Source organism: Pelophylax lessonae (assembly GCF_965119305.1).
Source record: "Pelophylax lessonae genome assembly, chromosome: 2".
Classification (NCBI taxonomy): domain Eukaryota; kingdom Metazoa; phylum Chordata; class Amphibia; order Anura; family Ranidae; genus Pelophylax; species Pelophylax lessonae.
In genome coordinates, this window is record NC_138769.1 from 152,042,448 (window position 1) to 152,063,268 (window position 20,821).

The 20,821-nt window shown below is 40.1% G+C and overlaps 1 protein-coding gene across 1 annotated transcript in view; it reads right to left on the reverse strand.

Moving 5' to 3' along the window:
* SCARF1 (scavenger receptor class F member 1) overlaps positions 1-20,821 on the reverse strand; it is a 135,049-nt gene that overhangs the window by 35,650 nt on the left and 78,578 nt on the right. Inside the window, exon 8 of the mRNA XM_082245150.1 lies at positions 14,584-14,704. Coding sequence (XP_082101276.1) covers positions 14,584-14,704 — 121 coding nt within the window. The remainder of the gene's footprint in view (positions 1-14,583; positions 14,705-20,821) is intronic.

Here is a 20,821-nt window from a genome sequence, read left to right on the forward strand (position 1 = left end):
GCACGTTATTGCATTTATTTTGGAGCTGTAGTCATTTGAGAGGGCTGTGGAGCCTCACCTCAGCAACAATTTTGCAGATAGCAGATAGAGATGTTCATATCAACCCTAAGATGTGCCTTCTTGTTGCACCTATTCCTGATATCCCCTTAGCTAGATTGATTCACACATTATTTAGTGCCATCCAGTGGATAATTGCATTTAACTGGAGATCCCCCACAATTTTGTGGTTCCCTGCTTATCTCCAGAATGGAGATGCTCAGACTTTCAGAATACATTTATCACCCTTTGAATAATACATTGCATATTTTTAATGTGAAATGGGATATCTGGGATAAATGTGCTTCCAATTCATAAATGTTTTCCTCGTTTGGATAAGATATCCAACACCTTTTATTCCCCTACTTTACCGGAATCCGAAAGATTTTTATATCTATCATATAGCATTAAATGCCATCTCTATGTGAATATTCTGTTGTGAATTATTACGTGGCCTGTAACTTTCATTCAACGTTATTCATGTTATGCTGCTTTTATCTGTACTGTTTGGTTTTGACTTTCCAATAAAATCTTTTGTAAACAAAAAAAATACAGATTTTTTTAAACATATTGCGCTATGAGATGACATTTTCTTGCTTTGCATTACACTGCTGGGAGAGCTCATAGCAAGAGGATGAGGAGTGACAGGAAGACATCCTGGTTATTTTAAATGCACTGTTACCCATTTAATATGGTCCATACTATCTGGTAAGGAGTCTACCTTATCTTGTATCACGGGTGATATTACTGTGGTGATCAGCACTGTATCAACAATTTATCTCTTGGATTGCTCATACTTTTTGGATAGGAGGGGCATCTATTTGCACCTGGGTATGGGACTACTCACCCTATATTTTTTAGGATATTGCACATGAATTACCAATTTTCTAGATTATTTAGTTCATGAATTGGGACATTTTATTTGCTTTAAGAATTTGATCATTGGTTTTTCATTTTACTAATTTCATTATTTTGGTGATTATTTATAAATTGTATATTTGTATTTTTTTCATATTTATTCACTTTATGAATTGAGATATTTAAATGATATATTTTAGTTTTATGCACATCAAGTATTGTATATTTTCTATTGAGTTTTATTGATTCAGCGCCACATTATTTAATTTAATTACTCCAGCTAATGCATGTGTAATTGGACAATATTGTGACTATATTGTACATTGTGTACTTTTCCTTGCGTTATCAAAAATGTGTTTTGGCTGTGTTCCTGATTTCCCTTTGTCATATTTTGTGTGCCATTAATTTTGAACTGCACCCCAACACACTGTTAACGTGCAGTGAATGAGCTGCCCTAACATACAACTTCTGGTGTATCTTTGCATATTTAAAGAAGAAGGGGTTACTATCAAGGCATACCTGCTCTCAGTTTATCAATTGATATACACTATATTACCAAAAGTATTGGGACGCTTGCCTTTACACACACACATGAACTTTAATGGCACCCAGTCTTAGTTTGTAGGGTTCAATATTGAGTTGGCCCACCCTTTGCAGCTATAACAGCTTCAACTCTTCTGGGAAGGCTGTCTACAAGGTTTAGAAGGGTGTCTACTATGGAAATGTTTCACCATTCTTCCAGAAGTGAATTTGTGAGGTCAGGCACTGATGTGGGGGTAAAAGACCTGGGTCGCAGTCTGCACTCTAATTCATCCCAAAGGTGTTCTATCGGGTTGAGGTCCGGACTCTGTGCAGGCCAGTCAAGTCCTTCCACCCCAAACTCGCTCATCCATGGACGTTTCTTTGTGCACTGGAGAGAAGGCCTGTTGAAACAGAAAGGGGCCAACTTCAAACTGCTCCCACAAAGTTGGGAGCATGAAATTGTCCAAAATGTCTTGGTATTCTGATGCCTTAAGGGTTCCCTTTACTGGAATTAAGGGGCCAAGCCCAACCCCTGAAAAACAACCCCACACCATAGTCTCCCCTCCACCAAACGATTTGGACCAGTGCACAAAGCAAGGTCCATAAAGACATGGATGAGAGAGTTTGGGGTGGAAGAACTTGACTGGCCTCAACCCGATAGAACACCTTTGGGATGAATTAAAGAGCAGACTGTGAGCCAGGCCTTCTCTCCAACATCACTGCCTGATCTCACAAATGCGCTTTAGGAAGAATGGTCAAACATTGCCATAGACACACTCCTAAACCTTGTGGGCAGCCTTTCCAGAAGAGTTGAAGCTGTTATAGCTGAAAAGGGTGGGCCAACTCAAGATTGAACCCTACGGACTAAGACTAAGTTGCCATAAAAGGGGTTGTAAAGGTTCAGATTTTTTTAAATAAAAACAACAAACATGTTATACTTACCTGCTCTGTAGAAGGGTTTTGCACAGAGCAGTCCCAATCCTGCTCTTCTGGGGGGCCCCAGGGGCGCTCTTGGCTCCTCCTCTTCATCGGGTGCCCCCAGGGAAAGCCACTTTCCCTGGGGCACCCGGGCGTCCATTGACAAAGACAGCCCCCCCTCCCATGTCACTGGATTAGATTGACAGCAGTGGGAGCCAATGGCTCCTGCTGCTATCAATCTGTCTAATGAGATGAGAGCCAGCGGCTGGAGCCACTAGGCTCATGCATGCTGCTGGAATGAATGGGCTCAAGTATGAAAAAAAAGCGGGGGGGGGGGGGGGGGGTCTGGGGGAGGAGGCGCTCTAGCAAAGAAGGTTTTTCACCTTAATGCATAGAATGCTTTAAGGTGAAAAACTTTGAGTCTTTAAAATCCCTTTAAAGTTCATGTGAGTGTAAAGGCAGGTGTCCCAATACTTTATATATAGTGTATATTTTTCCGAAGTAGGAGCCTTGTTAGTTTAGGGTTGAGGGACCTTTTATTTCAGATACTGTATGTATGCAAACAGTTTATACTTTGTTTTTGTGCTGACTAGCTGGCAGGTGTGATGGGGAAATGTGTGCATTGTTCTGTGGACTGCCCTGGCCACATGCACTATACAATTGCTGGGTATAAATTGATCGGGATACTTGCAGCTTTTACTAAGATGTAAAGTCCTATATATTACTTTTACCATTTAATTCTAAGTGGAACCCAATTCAACTTTTTGTTTATAAATTGTTATATAGTATTGAAGTGTGGGCCTTTGTCAGGTGCCCATTGAAGAAATTTCCTGGTTTGTGCCACTGACATGACAGGAAGTAATGAAATCTCTGTAACAGCAAAGCAGACAGCAATAAAACCTGTCAGAGGTCCAATTTTTCTGCTGCTCTATAATTTTTATTGCATGTAACCATAGGAGTAAATCTCCTTCACTTCCAGCCCCGGTACCCACAGAGGAACTCAGGGTAATACAGCAATGAGCAGGATAGCCAGCTTATTCCTAATAGCAAGAATTACAAAGTATGTTAAATAACTGATATTATTGTGACAAAAAATGAGCACCTTATTGTTTTTTCCTATGAATAAAGGAAAATGTAATTAATTAGTGACACGTGGGAATGTCTGTCTAATCTAGCTGGAATTTTGCTGTTCTAAATGTGGCCTTTCCATAGATTGTTCCAGAAAACATGTTTGAACACCTAGGTCAGCAGGCAGATCTAGTGATAGCCTGTGTATGTGTTCCTGACAATTGTGACCAAGACATACCAAAGGCTGCGAAGGGATATGCAGTCATAGAATGACTTTATCAATGTACTGTGAGGTTCTTAGAAAAAAGAAAAAATTAGGACAACAAAAAGAGGATGTGGAAGGTTTCTATGATTTTTTCATTACCTTGCTTTTTTGTTATTTGAATATTTTTCAATGAAACATTCATTTATTTATTTATGTGTTGGTATTTTTTCTTGGGAATTTTGCAATTTTATACCCCGGTTACTTAGATATGGCGCTTTTGGACAACTGTCTCCTCTTTTCGTTGTCCTAATTTTTTCTTTATGCCTTTTGTCATATGAGTACCACTCTTCTGCAATTTTGCAAGTAGTTGAGTGAGTGGGTTCTATAGAACTGTTAGACAGTCCTAGCTACTATTGAGCTTTCCACTTTTTGATTGTTTTTTTGTGCCAAGTGAGGTTCTTAGACCACTTCATCAAGTCTATCATAAGTGCTCCAGAAATTTGGTGAGGATGCTGAATTTCTGGATTTCTAATACTCTCTAGTTGCTGTTGATGGACAAATCCATTGCATATTGGGTCAATTTCAGTCATAGAAGGACTTTATCAATGCACTGTAAGTGAGGTTCTTGTACCACTTTTTCAAGTCTACCTTAAGTGCTCCAGAAATTTGGTGAGGATGCTGAATGTCTGGATTTCTAAGACTCTCCTGTTGCTGTTGATGGATAAATCCATTGCATATTGTATCAGTTTCAGTCAATACCAAGAAATGTTAGGTTCTGCTAAATAAACATTTGCTTGTTGTCAACAGAAAGGTGTATTTTGTCTATTCTTATTTTCTTATTTCTCCTTTAAAATATACTCCCAAAAGACTCCCCAAAGTGACGCTACAAAGCATGTTACCTGACCTATATCAAAGTATGTTTACACTTTGTTCTAAAAGATGGCTTGAGTCTGAAAAATATTCATTATTTATCTCATTCTTTGACATTTGGAAGTGGGTAATTAATGCTTTTGTGAATGTTTATTGATAATATCACAGTGTTCATGGTTAATTTTATATATAACCTTGTTCAACAAATATTTTGAAAGCTGAATAGATTACATATTAGTAAATTATGCTGTTTGTTAAATTACCACTAGGTGGCAGGTTGACACAATTTTCAAAATGTGTAACCTTTACCTTCCAATTTTGGCAAATGTATGATAGGAGCATTAGATTACATTGGAAACTTTGTGACATTTTTGGGAAATGAAACTGGTCTCTAGTTATTACTGTATATGCGATATAACAGGGTCAGAAGAACCATGTCAAATTATTGTTGTATTCAGTATCTGTTTCATATTTACTCTACCTTACATTATACCCATTATACATTATACATGCTCCCCTACAGAAGATACTAATGGATAGGGTGAATGGAAAACAGGCCTGATATATCAGAGTGTCCTCTTTAAATTATACAGACTAGATGTATGCAAATATCACCATGTCAGCTTGTTGCACACTGCATGAATATGCATAGACTTAAATATTTCCATTGGTATGCAGATGGTATGATTTATTTATATAAAAATGTTTCGAATATATGTTACATCTCAGAATACCATTAGCTTTACAAATAATATCTCTGCTTGACAGTTACTAAAAAGCGCATTTTGGGATGTTTTCCATAAAAAGCATCATTACTTATTATACACAATATAAAAAGGTATAAAGAGCAGTAAATGATCAAAATCTGATTTTTGAAATATGTGTGTGAGTGTGTGTGTGTATAACATTGGTATGGAAGATAAACAAATTCTGCTCTCGTACCTTTATATACTTTCTGGACCAGAGCAATTTTTACTTTTCCACTATGGGCTCTTTATTAGGGATTACTTTGTCATTACATAAGATATCAAAGTTTAACATGTCTTGTTTTTATTTTTAAGAACAAACATGAATTTATTTTGGTGACAGGATCAAATACATGAGCAACCCCCCACCCCCCCCCCCCCCCACATTCCGATTTCGGTCATGAACCCCAGGACCAGTGATGTTGGCATCAGGAAGTGGAGCGGCTAGGGTGCAGTATGCAACCTCGGAAATGCAAAGTTGACATTGCTGCACAGTGCCTTGCAGCAGCTATCCATCACACTGCATCATTCATGGAAAAATGTATCAGCCACACCCCACTCTTGCCATATTTTTAGTTATCAATAGGGATGGGCGAACAGTTTGGCCCGAGCGCCCATTCGATGAACACCGGAATTATCAGGACGTTCGACCATTTGATTGGTCCGCTGAAAGACCGCAATCCACTGTGCTGCCACACAGTGCATTGGAAGCCCTGATTGGCTGATGCAATGAAAGCTTTGCCCAATCAGGGCATAGAGGACTGCCAGAGCCATGATTGGAGAAAGTAATGATGACTCTATCCAATCATGGCTCATTGCTCTTAGTCCCACCCCACACTTTTAAAGTATTCTTTCAATAGAGGCCATTTGTAGTGTGATATCCGTGTGGAGAGAGATAGAACAGGGCTCTGTTCAGTGCTACTAGAGAGTTAGTGTGCTATAGTTTGCTATTCTGATTCTATTGTCAGTGAAGAATATCAGTTTAGTGTGAATTTAGTAATAGTTCAGTCAGTGTGTGTGTAGTGACCTCTCCATTCTTTAGTGTCAGTTTGTTTTGTCAGGGCGAGTTTACTGCAATATAGTTCAGTGCGTTAGTGCATGTTTAACAAAGTATATTTCTGTGCGTTACTGATATTTCTGAACGTTACATACCATTTAATGCAGTATATTTCAGTGCGTTACGTGGCATTTAACGCAGTATATTCCAGTGCTGCAGTGCACGTTTAACGCAATATATTGCAGTGCGTTACTTTACATTTAACGCAGTATATTTCTGTGTGTTAGTGCAGGTTTAACGCAGTATATTTCTGTGCGTTATTGCACGTTGAACGCAGTATATTTGAGTACATTAGTGCACACTTAACACATTATATTTCAGTGCATTACGTGCCATTTAATGCAGTACATTTATGTGCATTAGTGCACGTTTAACATAGTATATTTCAGTGCGTTACGTGCCGTTTAACGCAGTATATTTCTGTGTGTTACTGCACGTTTAACACAGTATATTTCTGTGCCTTGGTGCACGTTGAACGCAATATATTTCTGTGGGTTACTGCACATTTAACACAGTATGTTTCTGTGCGTTACGTGCCATTTAATGCAGTATATTTCAGGGCGTTACGTGGCTTTTAACGCAGTATATTCCAGTGCTACAGTGCATGTTTAACGCAGTATATTTCAGTGCATTACCATACATTTAACACAGTATATTTCTGTGTGTTAGTGCAGGTTTAACGCAGTTATTTCTGTGCATTAGTGAACGTTTAACACAGTATATTTCTGTGCATTATTGCACGTTGAACGCAGTATATTTCCATGCATTACGCGCTGTTTAACGCAGTATATTTCAGTGCATTAGTGCACATTTATCACTGTATATTTCAGTGCGTTACGTGCCGTTTAACGCAGTATATTTCTGTGTGTTACTGCTTGTTTAACGCAGACTATTTCTGTGCCTTAGTGCACGTTGAACGCAATAAATTTCTGTGCCTTACTGCACATTTAATGCAGTATTTTTCTGTGCGGTACGTGCTGTTTAATGCAGTATATTCCAAGTGTGTTACGTGGCATTTAACGCAGCATATACCAGTGCTGCAGTGCACGTTTAACCACTTGCCGACCGCCGCAAGTAGATTTACTGCGGCGGTCAGCCCCTCACAGGCAAAGTGACGTATATTTACGTCACTAGCCTGTGAGGCTCTGGGGAGCGAGCGCGCGCCGCCGGCGGCACGCTCCCGCTCCTGCGCGGTCACGGACCCCCCTGCGCGTGTGACTGGCGGACCCGATGTCCGCCGCTCACTCTGCGATCGTCGGGGGAGAGGGAAACAAGCTGCCTGTCATTCTCCCCTGTGTAGAAACACTGATCATACGGTTCTACTATGTAGGACCGTTGATCAGTGTAACTACAGCTCAAGCCACAGCCCATAGGGACACACACAGCCCCTCTCTCTCAAATAAAGTTAACCCCTTCACTGCCAGTGTATTTTTACAGTAACAGTGCATATATATAGCACTGATTACTGTAGAAATGTCACTGGTAACCCCAAAAGTGTCAAAAATGTCAGTCAAGGGTCCGATCTGTCCGCCCCAATGTCGCAGTACCACAAAAAAAATCGCAGATCGCCGCCATTACGCGTTAAAAAAAAAACAACAAAAATGACAAAAATCTTTCCCTTTGTTAGTAAACGCAATAACTTTTGCGCAAACCAATCAAAATACGCTTTTTGCGTTTTTTTTTACGAAAACATATGTAGCATAAAACAAATTGGCCGAAAATGTTAAAAAATTTTGATTTTTACTTTTTTTTTGGGGGGAATTTCATATAAAAAAATGTGAAAAATATTGTTATTTTTGCAAAATTGACGCTCTTTTTTTGTTTATAGCGCGTGATCAAAAAATTGCACAGGTGATCAAATACCACCAAAAGAAAGCTCTGTTTGTGGGAAAAAAAGGACGTCAAATTCGTTTAGGTACAGCGTCGCACGACCGCGCAATTGTCCGTTAAAACCACGCAGTGCCGAATCGCAAAATACCCCCTGGTCAGGAAGGGGGTAAAATCTTCCGGGGCTTAAGTGGTTAACGCAGTATATTTCAGTGTGTTACTGTACATTTAACACAGTATATTTCTGTGTGTTAGTGCAGGTTTTACGCAGTATATTTCTGTGCGTTAGTGAACGTTTAACACGGTATATTTCTGTGCGTTATTGCACGTTGATCGCAGTATATTTCAGTGCATAAGTGCACACTTAACACAGTATATTTGAGTGCATTACGTGCCGTTTAACGTAGTATATTTCTGTGCATTAGTGCACGTTTAACACAGTATATTTTTGTGCATTATTGCACGTTGGACGCAGTATATTTTAGTGCCTTACATGCCGTTTAGTGCAGTATATTCCTGTGCATTAGTGCACATTTATCACAGTATATTTCAGTGCCTTACATGCCATTTAATGCAGTATATTTCTGTGCGTTAGGGCACATTTAACACAGTATATTTCTGTGTGTTAGTGCAGGTTTTACGCAGTATATTTCTGTGCGTTAGTGAACGTTTAACACGGTATATTTCTGTGTGTTATTGCACGTTGATCGCAGTATATTTCAGTGCATTAGTGCACACTTAACACAGTATATTTGAGTGCGTTACGTGCCGTTTAATGTAGTATATTTCTGTGCATTAGTGCACGTTTAACACAGTATACGCTTTTTGCGTTTTTTTTTTAAGAAACATATGTAGCATAAAACAAATTGGCCGAAAATGTTAAAAAATTTTGATTTTTACTTTTTTTTGGGGGGGAATTTCATATAAAAAAATTTGAAAAATATTGTTATTTTTGCAAAATTGACGCTCTTTTTTTGTTTATAGCGCGTGATCAAAAAATTGCACAGGTGATCAAATACCACCAAAAGAAAGCTCTGTTTGTGGGAAAAAAAGGACGTCAAATTCGTTTAGGTACAGCGTCGCACGACCGCGCAATTGTCCGTTAAAATCACGCAGTGCCGAATCGCAAAATACCCCCTGGTCAGGAAGGGGGTAAAATCTTCCGGGGCTTAAGTGGTTAACGCAGTATATTTCAGTGTGTTACTGTACATTTAACACAGTATATTTCTGTGTGTTAGTGCAGGTTTTACGCAGTATATTTCTGTTCGTTAGTGAACGTTTAACACGGTATATTTCTGTGCGTTATTGCACGTTGATCGCAGTATATTTCAGTGCATAAGTGCACACTTAACACAGTATATTTGAGTGCATTACGTGCCGTTTAACGTAGTATATTTCTGTGCATTAGTGCACGTTTAACACAGTATATTTTTGTGCATTATTGCACGTTGGACGCAGTATATTTTAGTGCCTTACATGCCGTTTAGTGCAGTATATTCCTGTGCATTAGTGCACATTTATCACAGTATATTTCAGTGCCTTACGTGCCATTTAATGCAGTATATTTCTGTGCGTTAGGGCACATTTAACACAGTATATTTCTGTGTGTTAGTGCAGGTTTTACGCAGTATATTTCTGTGCGTTAGTGAACGTTTAACACGGTATATTTCTGTGTGTTATTGCACGTTGATCGCAGTATATTTCAGTGCATTAGTGCACACTTAACACAGTATATTTGAGTGCGTTACGTGCCGTTTAATGTAGTATATTTCTGTGCATTAGTGCACATTTAACACAGTATATTTTTGTGCATTATTGCATGTTGAAAGCAGGATATTTTAGTGCCTTACATGCCGTTTAGTGCAGTATATTTCAGTGTATTATTGCACATTTAACACAGTATATTTCAGTGCATTATGTGCCATTTAACGCAGTATGTTTATGTGCGTTAGTGCACGTTTAACACGGTATATATCAGTGCATTACATCCTGTTTAAAACAGTAGATTTCTGTGTGTTACTGCACATTTAACGCAGTATATTTCTGTGCCTTAGTGCACATTGAAGGCAGTATATTTCTGTGCTTTAGTGCACATTTAACGCAGTATATTTCTGTGCGTTAGTGCAGATTTACTGCAATATATTGTAGTGTGTTGGTGGAGTGTGCCTGTGTAGTGAGTACTTAGGTTAAAGTGCACCAAACACTACTTTCCATTGATTAAAGTGCACCCACCTACATATTTCCAGAATCTTTATTACATTTTGTTAATAAGCACCTTCCTATCATGTCTGGGAGGTCAGCAAAGAGAGGCAGATATTCCCACGGCACTGTGAGGGAGCCAGCAGCGTATGTGTCCACAGGCAAAGGTGGACGTGGTCAGTCCTCAGGCAGGGCATCATTTCCTCTATTAAGTGATGTTGCCCGTGCTATCCAGCCACAACATGTAGAGGAGGTAGTGGACTGGCCTACTAAACCATCCTCATCCTCCTCATCCTCTGTCACCCAAGCATAGACTAGGGTCTCCTTGTCCACAGCTATTCCTGCCATAGCCCCAGCATCAGGCATGGAGGAGTCAGGTGAGTTATTTGAACACAGCCTCAGCCACTTGCTCCTTTAAGATGCAGAGCCATTACTTGATTTAGATGTTGGTTCTGAGGCTGAGGAAGATAGGAACATGAGCTTATAAAGAGGGGAGAACACTGGTACATAAATTGACAGCCATGTTCCCCCAGCCACAGCGTATTGCCAAGTTGTCTTCAGTGACCAATTTTACACCTGTTACTTCTATCCAAAGTCTGTGGAAGAGACACCAGAATTTATCCACAAAATCTCTATTCTTGTTCCCAGTGCACTACAAAGAAAAGAGAGCTTGCAGGGAAAATGTCATTTTTTGGTTTTATAAATGTAAATACTCCTGCAGCTGCTTCTTTACACAATACAATTACACAATACAAATGGGCCACTTTACAGGTAGACTCCTAAGGGGACACCCCATGCACTATATTGAAAGGAATTTTTCATTTTTATTTATTTATTTCTCATTTAGATGCTTTTACTTTAAGCATCAGTAAATCACTGCTCATTTAAAAATGATGTTTTTTTACAAACTTTTTTTTAATTTATACATTTCCCCCAGGGCAGTACCCAGACCCCCATAGCCATTGTATGCCCAATTAAGCCTTCAAAATGGGCACTTTTGATTTTTCCAGTTCGCGTCCCATAGACTTCAGTGGGGTACGTTATTCGGTTCTGAACTTTCGCGATGTTCGAAAGTTCTGCTGAAAACTGAACAGGTGGTCGTTCGGCCCATTCCTAGTCATCAACAAAATAGCTGCATACAGCAATGTCTCAACTTGGGAACCAACCTTCCTTTCACCATTCCTGGCTTGCTTACATGATAGGGGATAAGAGACTTCCCATATCCTTAAGGCTTAGGGGACTTCCCTTATTGCTTGATTCCCCAATTAACACAGTCAGTGTTCTAGATATAAAATTACGCTAAATATAAAATTACACTTGTCTCCCATTTAGTTTCCGATGGCTCCCTGCGGTCCTTTACATCTTTTTCCACTGACTATAACATCCTGACCTCTCACATGTTTTTAGATACCTTTAGTTGTCCCATGCTTTCAGCGGTCAATTTTCTAACATCTCCCTAAGGCTAAGGCTACGTTTCCACTATTGCGGCTACAAAGTCGCGCTACTTCTAACGCGACTTTGTAGTGTGACTTGTTTGCGGCTACTTCTAGGGACTTCAGTGCAACTTCCTTCTATTTAGGGACAAGTCGCACTGAAGTCGGTCCAAAAGTAGTGCAAAAACCTTTTTACAAGTCGCAGCAGTTAGAACGGGCCTAATTGAAAATAATGGGTTTTGACTTGTTGTGTGACTTGACATGTGTCAAGTCGCACTACAAGTCGCAATAGTGGAAACGGAGCCTAAAGCAATCTGACTTGGAACATGTAATCCGGACTGAGTGCTCGGAGAAACCTACTTTTGAGCTATATAAACATCTCCCATTGGTCTCTCTCCCCGACCTATGCACTCTTCGGCAGAGGTGGATGAGGGATGTACCTGAGCTTGACGATGAGAATTCGGAAGATATTTGGGACCTTCCTTTCCGACATCTGGTCTCCCAAAAAGACAAGCTCATTCAATTTAAAATTGTACATAGAGTTTTTACTCCATATAGACTGCATAAAATGAACCTATTGATTTCTCAGGAATGTTGGCGATGTGACCACTCCGCTGCTAAATTCTCACATATCTTTTGGAGCAGCCCGATTATTGTCAAATACTGGAAAGGGGTGATCTCTACTATTAATTTCATTGCTAAGATCTCTCTGACGCCTTCTGTGGGCCTTTGTCCTTTGGGGTTGGTGGAGCTATTAGTCCCCACTGTGGCAGGGAGGACTATACTTGATTTACTTCTTTTCTACGCCCGCAAAGCCATAACTATGTCATGGAAAAAGGCTACTCCTCCCTCCCTAGCCTTTTGGAAACATTTGATCAATGTTAATCTGCCTTTGTATAAAGACACCTATGTTAATAAGGGCTGTCCAAATAAATATGATAAAGTGTGGTCCAAATGGATGGATGATCCTACCACAGCCTCTATTTTAGATAAACCATAATGCTTATAATTTCTTTGGGTTTTTTTAAAATGTATTTATTTTTATTTTTTGAGGTTACCGTAGTGATTTGGGTGTCACATTGGCATCAGTGACATATACAAGAAGATGTATCCTTAGGACTTTGAGCCACACCTAGAGGTTTTTCCTAATCTCATTGTGGTCGCCTAGAACCTGGAGTTATTTTTGGTTGCTTTTCCATGACCCCTGTCGCCGGACTGTGCCATTATTGTTTATCATTACTCTACACCTAAAATACCAATAAAAAAGATATTTAAAAAATAAAAGTAGCACAGTGCTTCCTGCAAATTGAGGAGTGCGGGCGGGTGAGGCGGGCTTTCGGACAGCCTTTTTGTTTTTTCTTGATTTTCCTGTATTCTTTGTCTCTTATTCCCACCCCCCTTTTTTTCCTTGCTCTCTTCTTTTTTTCCTTTCCTTTCCTTTCTTTTGTTTCCTTGATCCTACCTAGCTTTTTTCATAGCACTCTCTTATAGAGCCCTTTGTAAATTCATGACCCACGCTGGCTGGCCAGTGGGTGGTGGAGATGTCAAGATTCTATTCTCTCCCCTTGTTGGGGGCCCCTGCATAGGATTGTTGTATGTTTTTTACAAGGGTTTTTTTATTGCTATGTTGAACTTTTACTTTATATAGTGATCCTTTGTATTGTAGATGACTGTGTGGTATAATAGCTGGATCTCTTTATTTTTGTTATTAATGTCTTGATGTATTCCACCAGCGTTATGGGCCTTACTCTTTGATGTCATCATTTGTCTACAATTTGTGTACTTTTTTGGGAAAACTCTTAATAAACATATTGAAACATAAAGTAGCACAGTGCTCAATGGCAAAAAATGGCCTTATCATATAAGGGGGTAATAGTGTTGTTGGAAAAAGCATGGACTTTAACGGCACTAGGTAAGTAACTTACCTAGTGCAGTTAAAGTCCATGCTTTTTCCAACAACACTATTTCCAATTATTTAGGATGTGGTACTGTATTATTAAATTGCTATCTGGTAGCACATACCCAAACAGTATATAACTTTCTGTAGCTCAAGTGGTTAAAAAAATTCAAAACTATTTCAAAGTTTTCAAATTGCATTTGACAGTTGGGATATAAATAATCAGCAGTAGTGATGTGATCTGAGAAAGTCTGTTGATTTCCCAACAGCATCAATGTGCCAAAAAGTGACTAAAAAAAGCGATATTAAACTCTTTTTTTTTTTTTTTTTTTTAATAACAAACATGTCATACTTACCTGCTCTGTGCAGTAGTTTTGCACAGAACAACCTGGATTATCCTCTTCTCGGGTCCCCCGCTGGCGCTCCTGGCCAATCCCTCCTGCCGTGTGCCCCTACAGCAAGCAGCTTGCTCTGTGGGCACCCAAGCAGGTGCACTCTCGATCCATGGCTCTCTGTGTCCATCCCCACATGGAGCAGTGGTCCCCTCCGTCTCCTGGTTGGCTCACTGTCTGTGATTGTCAGCAGCAGGAGCCAATGGCTCCGGCTGCTGCCAAAAGGCAATCAGGAGTGCGAGTCCCTGAAGAGGCAAGGGTCTCGTGGACATTGCTGGATCAAGAGGAGGCTCAGGTAAGTATTAGAGGAGCTGCAGGGGGGGGGGGGCTGCTGCACACAGAAGGTTTTTTTACCTTTATGCATAGAATGCATGAAGGTAAAAAACCTTGTGCCTTTACAACTACCTAAAGTTTCAAACTACCTATAATGACTTTATCATCAGTCTATAGCAGACTGCCTAAAATTAAGGTAAGTGTGGAAAATAGTAAAGAGGTTTCCTGCTAAGATTTGTGCTTGGTCAGAGAATTTGACTACAAAAGTAGAACACTCTTTACCTGTGTTTATTGTCCATTTGATTGCTCCCACAGCAGCAACAGCAACAACAACAGCAGAGGATGAAGAGCAGGCTAATGGGAATGAGAACTCCAGCGATTATTGCCCCTTTCTGGCTGGATGCTGTACAGGAAGATCAGATATATTCATTAATCAATGCATGCCATTATGTCATCATTATGTTTAACAAACAAATGTGTTTGTCAAGAAAAAAACTTTAGAAAAAAATATTTTTAGAGTGGGTATAGGTTAAAATCCCTGTCTGGTTTTTACTGCTATCCAGGCTTCCTTATACAGATCTTCCCTCACTTTCTGTCCAGCTCACAACATCTTTATCAGACAGGAGGGAAGCTGCGACCACGAGCTTGCTTTAACCACTTAAAGTCAAGAAATCTAGCCTAAGGACATCAAATGGTTAAAGGACAATGTCACGCTTTGTGAAATTGTTCTTTTTTTAAAAATCGCCGCCTCTCTTCCCCGATCGTCAGGAAAAGTGTGAGAAGACCCGCCTGCTTATGTAAACAAAGCAGGCAGGTCTTCTCAGTGACAGACAGGGAGAGATCACAGGATTCAGCATAGCTGAACCTGCGATCTCTGTCTGTGTCACAGAACCCCCCTCCTCACACACGTCAGTAAGCATGAGACATACATTTAACCCTTTGATCACCCATAGGGTTAAACCCTTCCCTGCCAGTGTCATTATTACAGTAACAGTGCATATTTATAGCACTGATTATTGTAGTAATGTCACTGGTCCCCCCAAAAGTGTCAAAAATGTCAGTTAAGGGTCCAATCTGTCCACCGCAATGTCGCAGTCCAGCAAAAAATCGCAGATCGCCGCCATTACTAGTAAAAAAGAAAAAAAAACAATAAAATTACATAAATCTTTCCCGTAGTTAGTAAACGTGATAACTTTTGCGCAAACCAAAAGTTTTTACCAAAAATATGTAGCAGAAAACAAATTGGTCTAAAATGTTAAAAATTTTGATTTTTACATTTTTTCTTTTGGGAATGTTATATAGCAGAATGTGAAAAATATTGTTTTTTTTTTTGTTTTTCAAAATTGTCGCTCTATTTAAAATACCACCAAAAGAAAGCTCTATTTGTGGGAAAAAAGGACGTCAATTTTATTTGCGTACAGCGTTGCACGACTGCGCAATTGTCCGTTAAAGTAACGCAGTGCCGAATCGCAAAATAGGGCCTGGTTAGGAAGGGGGTCAAATCTTCTGGTCATAAATTGAAAAATATACAAGTCCCTAATGCCACCACGGCAGATGGCTTGTAGTTTCCATTGAACTGTGAGGGCGCAGATGAGCACTCTCGTAGTTCATTCACAAGCTCTGCAGCTTTCAAACCAACAGCCTGTACAGAGGTATGGGCAGGAAGCTGTAGGACTTTGCTGCAGGAGCCTGACATAGCCCGTAATCCATTGATCATGGCTCCTGTGAAAAAAAAAAAAAATTAAACAACAACACTTCATATTCCTGAAATGTGCCTGTTCTCTGCATTGCTTCCTTTGTATGAAATACCTGATGTTCCTGCCAGTTCACCTGCTTTTCTTTTTTAAACTGACTACACAAGGAGAGCACATCCATCCGAGTGTGGCCAGATTTACTGGGAAGATCAGTGTACTGTTGTTTCTCCACCCAAACCTCTCCATGCCCGATCACTTATAACAAAGGGCGTTTAAAATGTTTATAAATATATTTCTGTATACAACCCCTTTTCCAAAAAATTTGGGACGCTGTGTAAAATCTATGAAAACAAAATGTACCAGGGTGATGCCTGGCATTTTTTAGAGCCGACAGTCGGCTCTCTTGTAATAGCAATCAGAGCGGCAAACTGTCCACTATTACAAGCAACCTTCAGGGACTTGGTAGGGCTCTCCTATCACACTGGCTGGCCAGATAGCTTTGATCGACTTTAATCGGCTGTTCGTTATAGTACCCTAGAAGCGATGACATGACATCCCTTCCAGTTTACCTAGATGTCAACGGCGCCATTTTAAAAAAATCAAAAGTATTAAAAAACACAGATCTTGGTGTTTTGAATGCTTTTAAGGGCAGAGGGGGAATTTGAGGTCCTATAGACCCCAGATCCCTTAATAAAAAGTACCTGTCATGTGCCAATTGCTGTCACAAAGGATGTTTGCATTCCTTGTGACAGCAATAAAAGTGTTATAAAAAATTGAAAGCAACAGTGTAAAGATAAAGAAAATGAATAATTAACAGGGAATAATAATTTCAAGTGCCTGTGCCCCCGCACGCACAGAAACAGAGATTGTCCCACACGTGAGGTTTCACTGTTAATGCCAGATAATGGGGAGTAATTCTAGCACTAGACCTCCTTTGTAAATCTAAATTGGTAACCCACAAAGACTTTTAAAACATCGCATATGGAAAAATTGATGTAGTTTATAGTTTGTTTCAAGCATGACATGTCTGGTATCTATTTACTTTGTGTAACATCATATTTTATATTTTCCAAAAAAATTGGGTTATGTATTGGATTTTTTTGCATTTGAGTTAAAAAAGTGTATTTTTTCCCAAAATTTTCATTTGAAAAACCACTGCGCAAATACCATGTGACATAAAAAAATTGCAAAACCCACCAATTTATTCTCTAGGGCCTCTGCTTTAAAAACATATATAATGTTTGGGGGTTCTAAGTAATTTTCTGGCAAAAGGAACTGATTGTTACATGTAAACAAAAAGTGCCTGAAAACTTTAAGAAAAAAAAGATGTAAGTTTGAAATTCTTAGCAGCATTATGTCTCAAAAAAGATGGAACAGGTCAATACAAAGCTGGAAAAGTAAGTGGTATCAACAAGAAAGAGCTGGAAGAACATTTTGCAACTAATTATGTTAATTCGCAGTAAATCAGTAACATGATTGGGTAGAAAAAGAACATCTTAGTGTCTCAGAAGTAAATTGTTTTGATTTTTTTGCATCTATCTCCTGACTTGTTCACAACTTGTCCACAACTTTATCCTGTAGATCTATTGACAGTGCCTTGCCGCCCATAGTTGATTGCTTCAGTTGTTGTACCAGTGACTAAAATGCTCCAGGAAATCTCTTTTCATGCTGAGCTAATCAAAATGACCACAGCTGATCACAGTTTAAAGTCAAATGCTTTTGTATGCCATTGAGAAACTAATTAGCTACACCTGATTGAGTCTACCAGTCATTTTTAGGAGGGGGTGGGGGTCTTTTTCCAATGCAGTGATTCTGTTTTTGATTTTTTTTTTATATTTTCTGGCATGTTGGTGTTATATCTTTGACTTAGATGTTGCACTGAGTAAATACAGCTGGATAAAACAAAAACTGTGCCTGTCTTCCTTTCAGTCTGCAAAACAAAAAATGTGATTATTTTAAAGGTCGTGATTATTTTCTATACCCACTGTATATCCAGATTTTAGAGCAGCATATGCCCCTGTCCAGACAGTGTCTTTTTCATGGAAGAACTTGCATGTTTCAGCAGGACTACTAAACCACATACTGCTTCTATGACTACAGCATTGCTTTGTAGTAGACGAATGCGGCTGCCTAACTGGCCAGCCTGCAGTCCAAACCTGTCACCAATTGAAAATATTTGGCGTAGCTTGAAATAAAAAATACAACAAAGAAGACCCAGGACTCCATCAGCTTGTCTGCTCAGTTCCCAAATGTTTACAGAGGAATTGATTTACTAAAACTGGAGAGTGCAAAATCTAGTGCAGCTCTGCATAGAAACCAATCAGCTTTCAGGTTACTTGTCAAACCCTAATTAACCACTTGCCTACAGGGCACTTTCCCCCCCTTCCTGCCCAGGCCAATTTTCAGCTTTCAGCGCTCTCACACTTTGAATGACAATTGCGCGGTCATGCTACACTGTACCCATATGAAATTTTTATCATTTTTTTCACACAAATAGAACTTTCTTTTGGTGGTATTTAATCACCTCTGGGTTTTTTATTTCTTACAAAAAAAAAGACAGAAAATTAAAAAAAAAAAAAACTTTCTTATTTTCTGCGAGTAAATTTTGAAAATAAATACATTTTTCTCCTTCACTGATGTGCGCTGATGAGGCGGCACTGATAGGCTGCACTGATGGGCACTGATGAGGTGGCACTTATGGGCACCTGATGAGGTGGCACTTATGGGCACTGATGAGGTGGCACTGATGAGGAGGTACTAATATGCCGCACTGATGAGCACTGATAGGTGGCACTGATAGGCGGCACTGATGAGCACTGATAGGCGGCACTGGTGAGCACTGATAGGTGGCACTGCTGGGCACTGAGAGGTGGCACTGCTGGGCACTGAGAGGTGGCACTGCTGGGCACTGAGAGGCAGCACTGATGGGCGGCACTGATGGGCACTGAGAGGCGGCACTGCTGGACACTGACGGGTGGCACTGATCAGCACTGATGGGCAGCACTGATGAGCACTGATGGGCAGCACCATCAGTGCCCATAGTGCTGCTAGTCAGTGCCCATCAGTGCCTAGATGAGCAGGCACTGATGGGCACTGACTGGCAGCACTATGGGCACTGACTGTGGGCACTGATGGCGGGCACTGTGGGCACTGATGGTGGGCACTTATTGTATTTTATTTACCTCTTGTGTAATCAGGGCACTGGTGATCAGTACCCTGATTACATTTTTCTGTGTCCCCTAAACGCTGATCGGCTCTGCTCTTCCTCACACGCAGTCTCTGTGTGAGGAAGGAGAGCTGGCGATGAGAGATGATCTCATATGTTTACATATGAGATCATCTCTCATTGCAGGGTCCGATCACGTGGTAAATGGCCGCTGTGATTGGCCATTCACCACGATCTGTGATTGACTGTGTCCAAGGGACACGGCCGATACAGATTTTCCCCCCAATGCGCTCGCGGGAGCGCGTGGGGAGCCTGTCACTGGGAGGCCGTTTAAAGACGGCCTCCCGGAAATTAGAGCCCGCGCTGTAGCCGTCTTTCGGCTATAGCGCAGGCGGGAAGAAGTTAAACAAGTTGAAGTTAGAAGCTGATTGGCTACCATGCACAGCTACACCAGATTATGCACTCTCTAGTTTTAGTAAATCAACCTCAGTATATTGTTTAAACAAAAGGAGATGATGTACCATGGTAAACATAGTCTATCCCCACTTTTTTTAAATGGGTTGCTGCCATCAATTTCAAAATTAATTATTTTTTTTCTTAAAAGATAAGTTCACCTTCTGGAAAAAAATATAATAATAAATGCACATTTTTTTTCAGGTAAAAATTATTACTTTTTTACTTGGAAACCTGTAAAGCCTTGCATCACTATTAGCAGATCACGGGTGCAATGTTAGGCTCTTGCAGACTGTCAGTGCACTGTCTTCCAATACCTCCAATACAAGCAGGCAGTTACAGAAGTCCAGGAAGCTCAATGGACTACGAGAGCGCTCAGCAGCACCCGCAAAGTTCATTTAGAACTACAAGCTGTCAGTGGCAACGGGGGACAGTACTTGTAGGAAGCTGTGAATGAATGAATGACGCCACTGTGTGGGTGGAGCTCTGTGCAGCTGCGTTATTTTCAAATTGTGACAGCGGGCACTGGGAAAAGATCCCCTACCTGCTGTCACAGGGAGGGGGGAGAGGCTGCAGATGCTGGAACATGTTACATGCTCCACCCTAAAAAAGGGTAGAACATGCAACATGTTCCAAAAGGTGAACTTATCCTTTAAAATAGTACATTTTCTTAGTTTAAACATTTGATATGTTTTCTATTTTTTATTTGCGAATAAAATATGGGTTTATGAGATTTGCAAATCATTCCATTCTGTTTTTATGTCGATTTTATACAGCGTCCCAACTTTTTTGGAATTGGGGTAGTAAATACACGCTTTGCCTTTTATTTATATTTTAAACTGAATGGCTTCTTTTAAAAGGTAAGTGTTAATATATTATACACCTAAATATAAATAAATATATATATATATATATATATATATATATATATATATATATATATACTGTATATATAAAGGGGACTTTCAGAAAGTAATTAAATACCAAACAAAAGAAGAAAATGGCTGGTTGGCCTACATAGGACTTAACCTCCCTGGCGGTAATCCCGAGCGTGACTCGGGGTGGATTTTTTAGTCCAGGATCGGTATCCCCGAGTCACGCTCGGGGTGGATGTGCAGAGAGCGCAGCGGTGTCTCTTACCTTCTCCTGGCGATCCAGCGATGATCTCTCATTGCTGTGACCGCCAGCCGAGAGTCCCGCCGCTCCT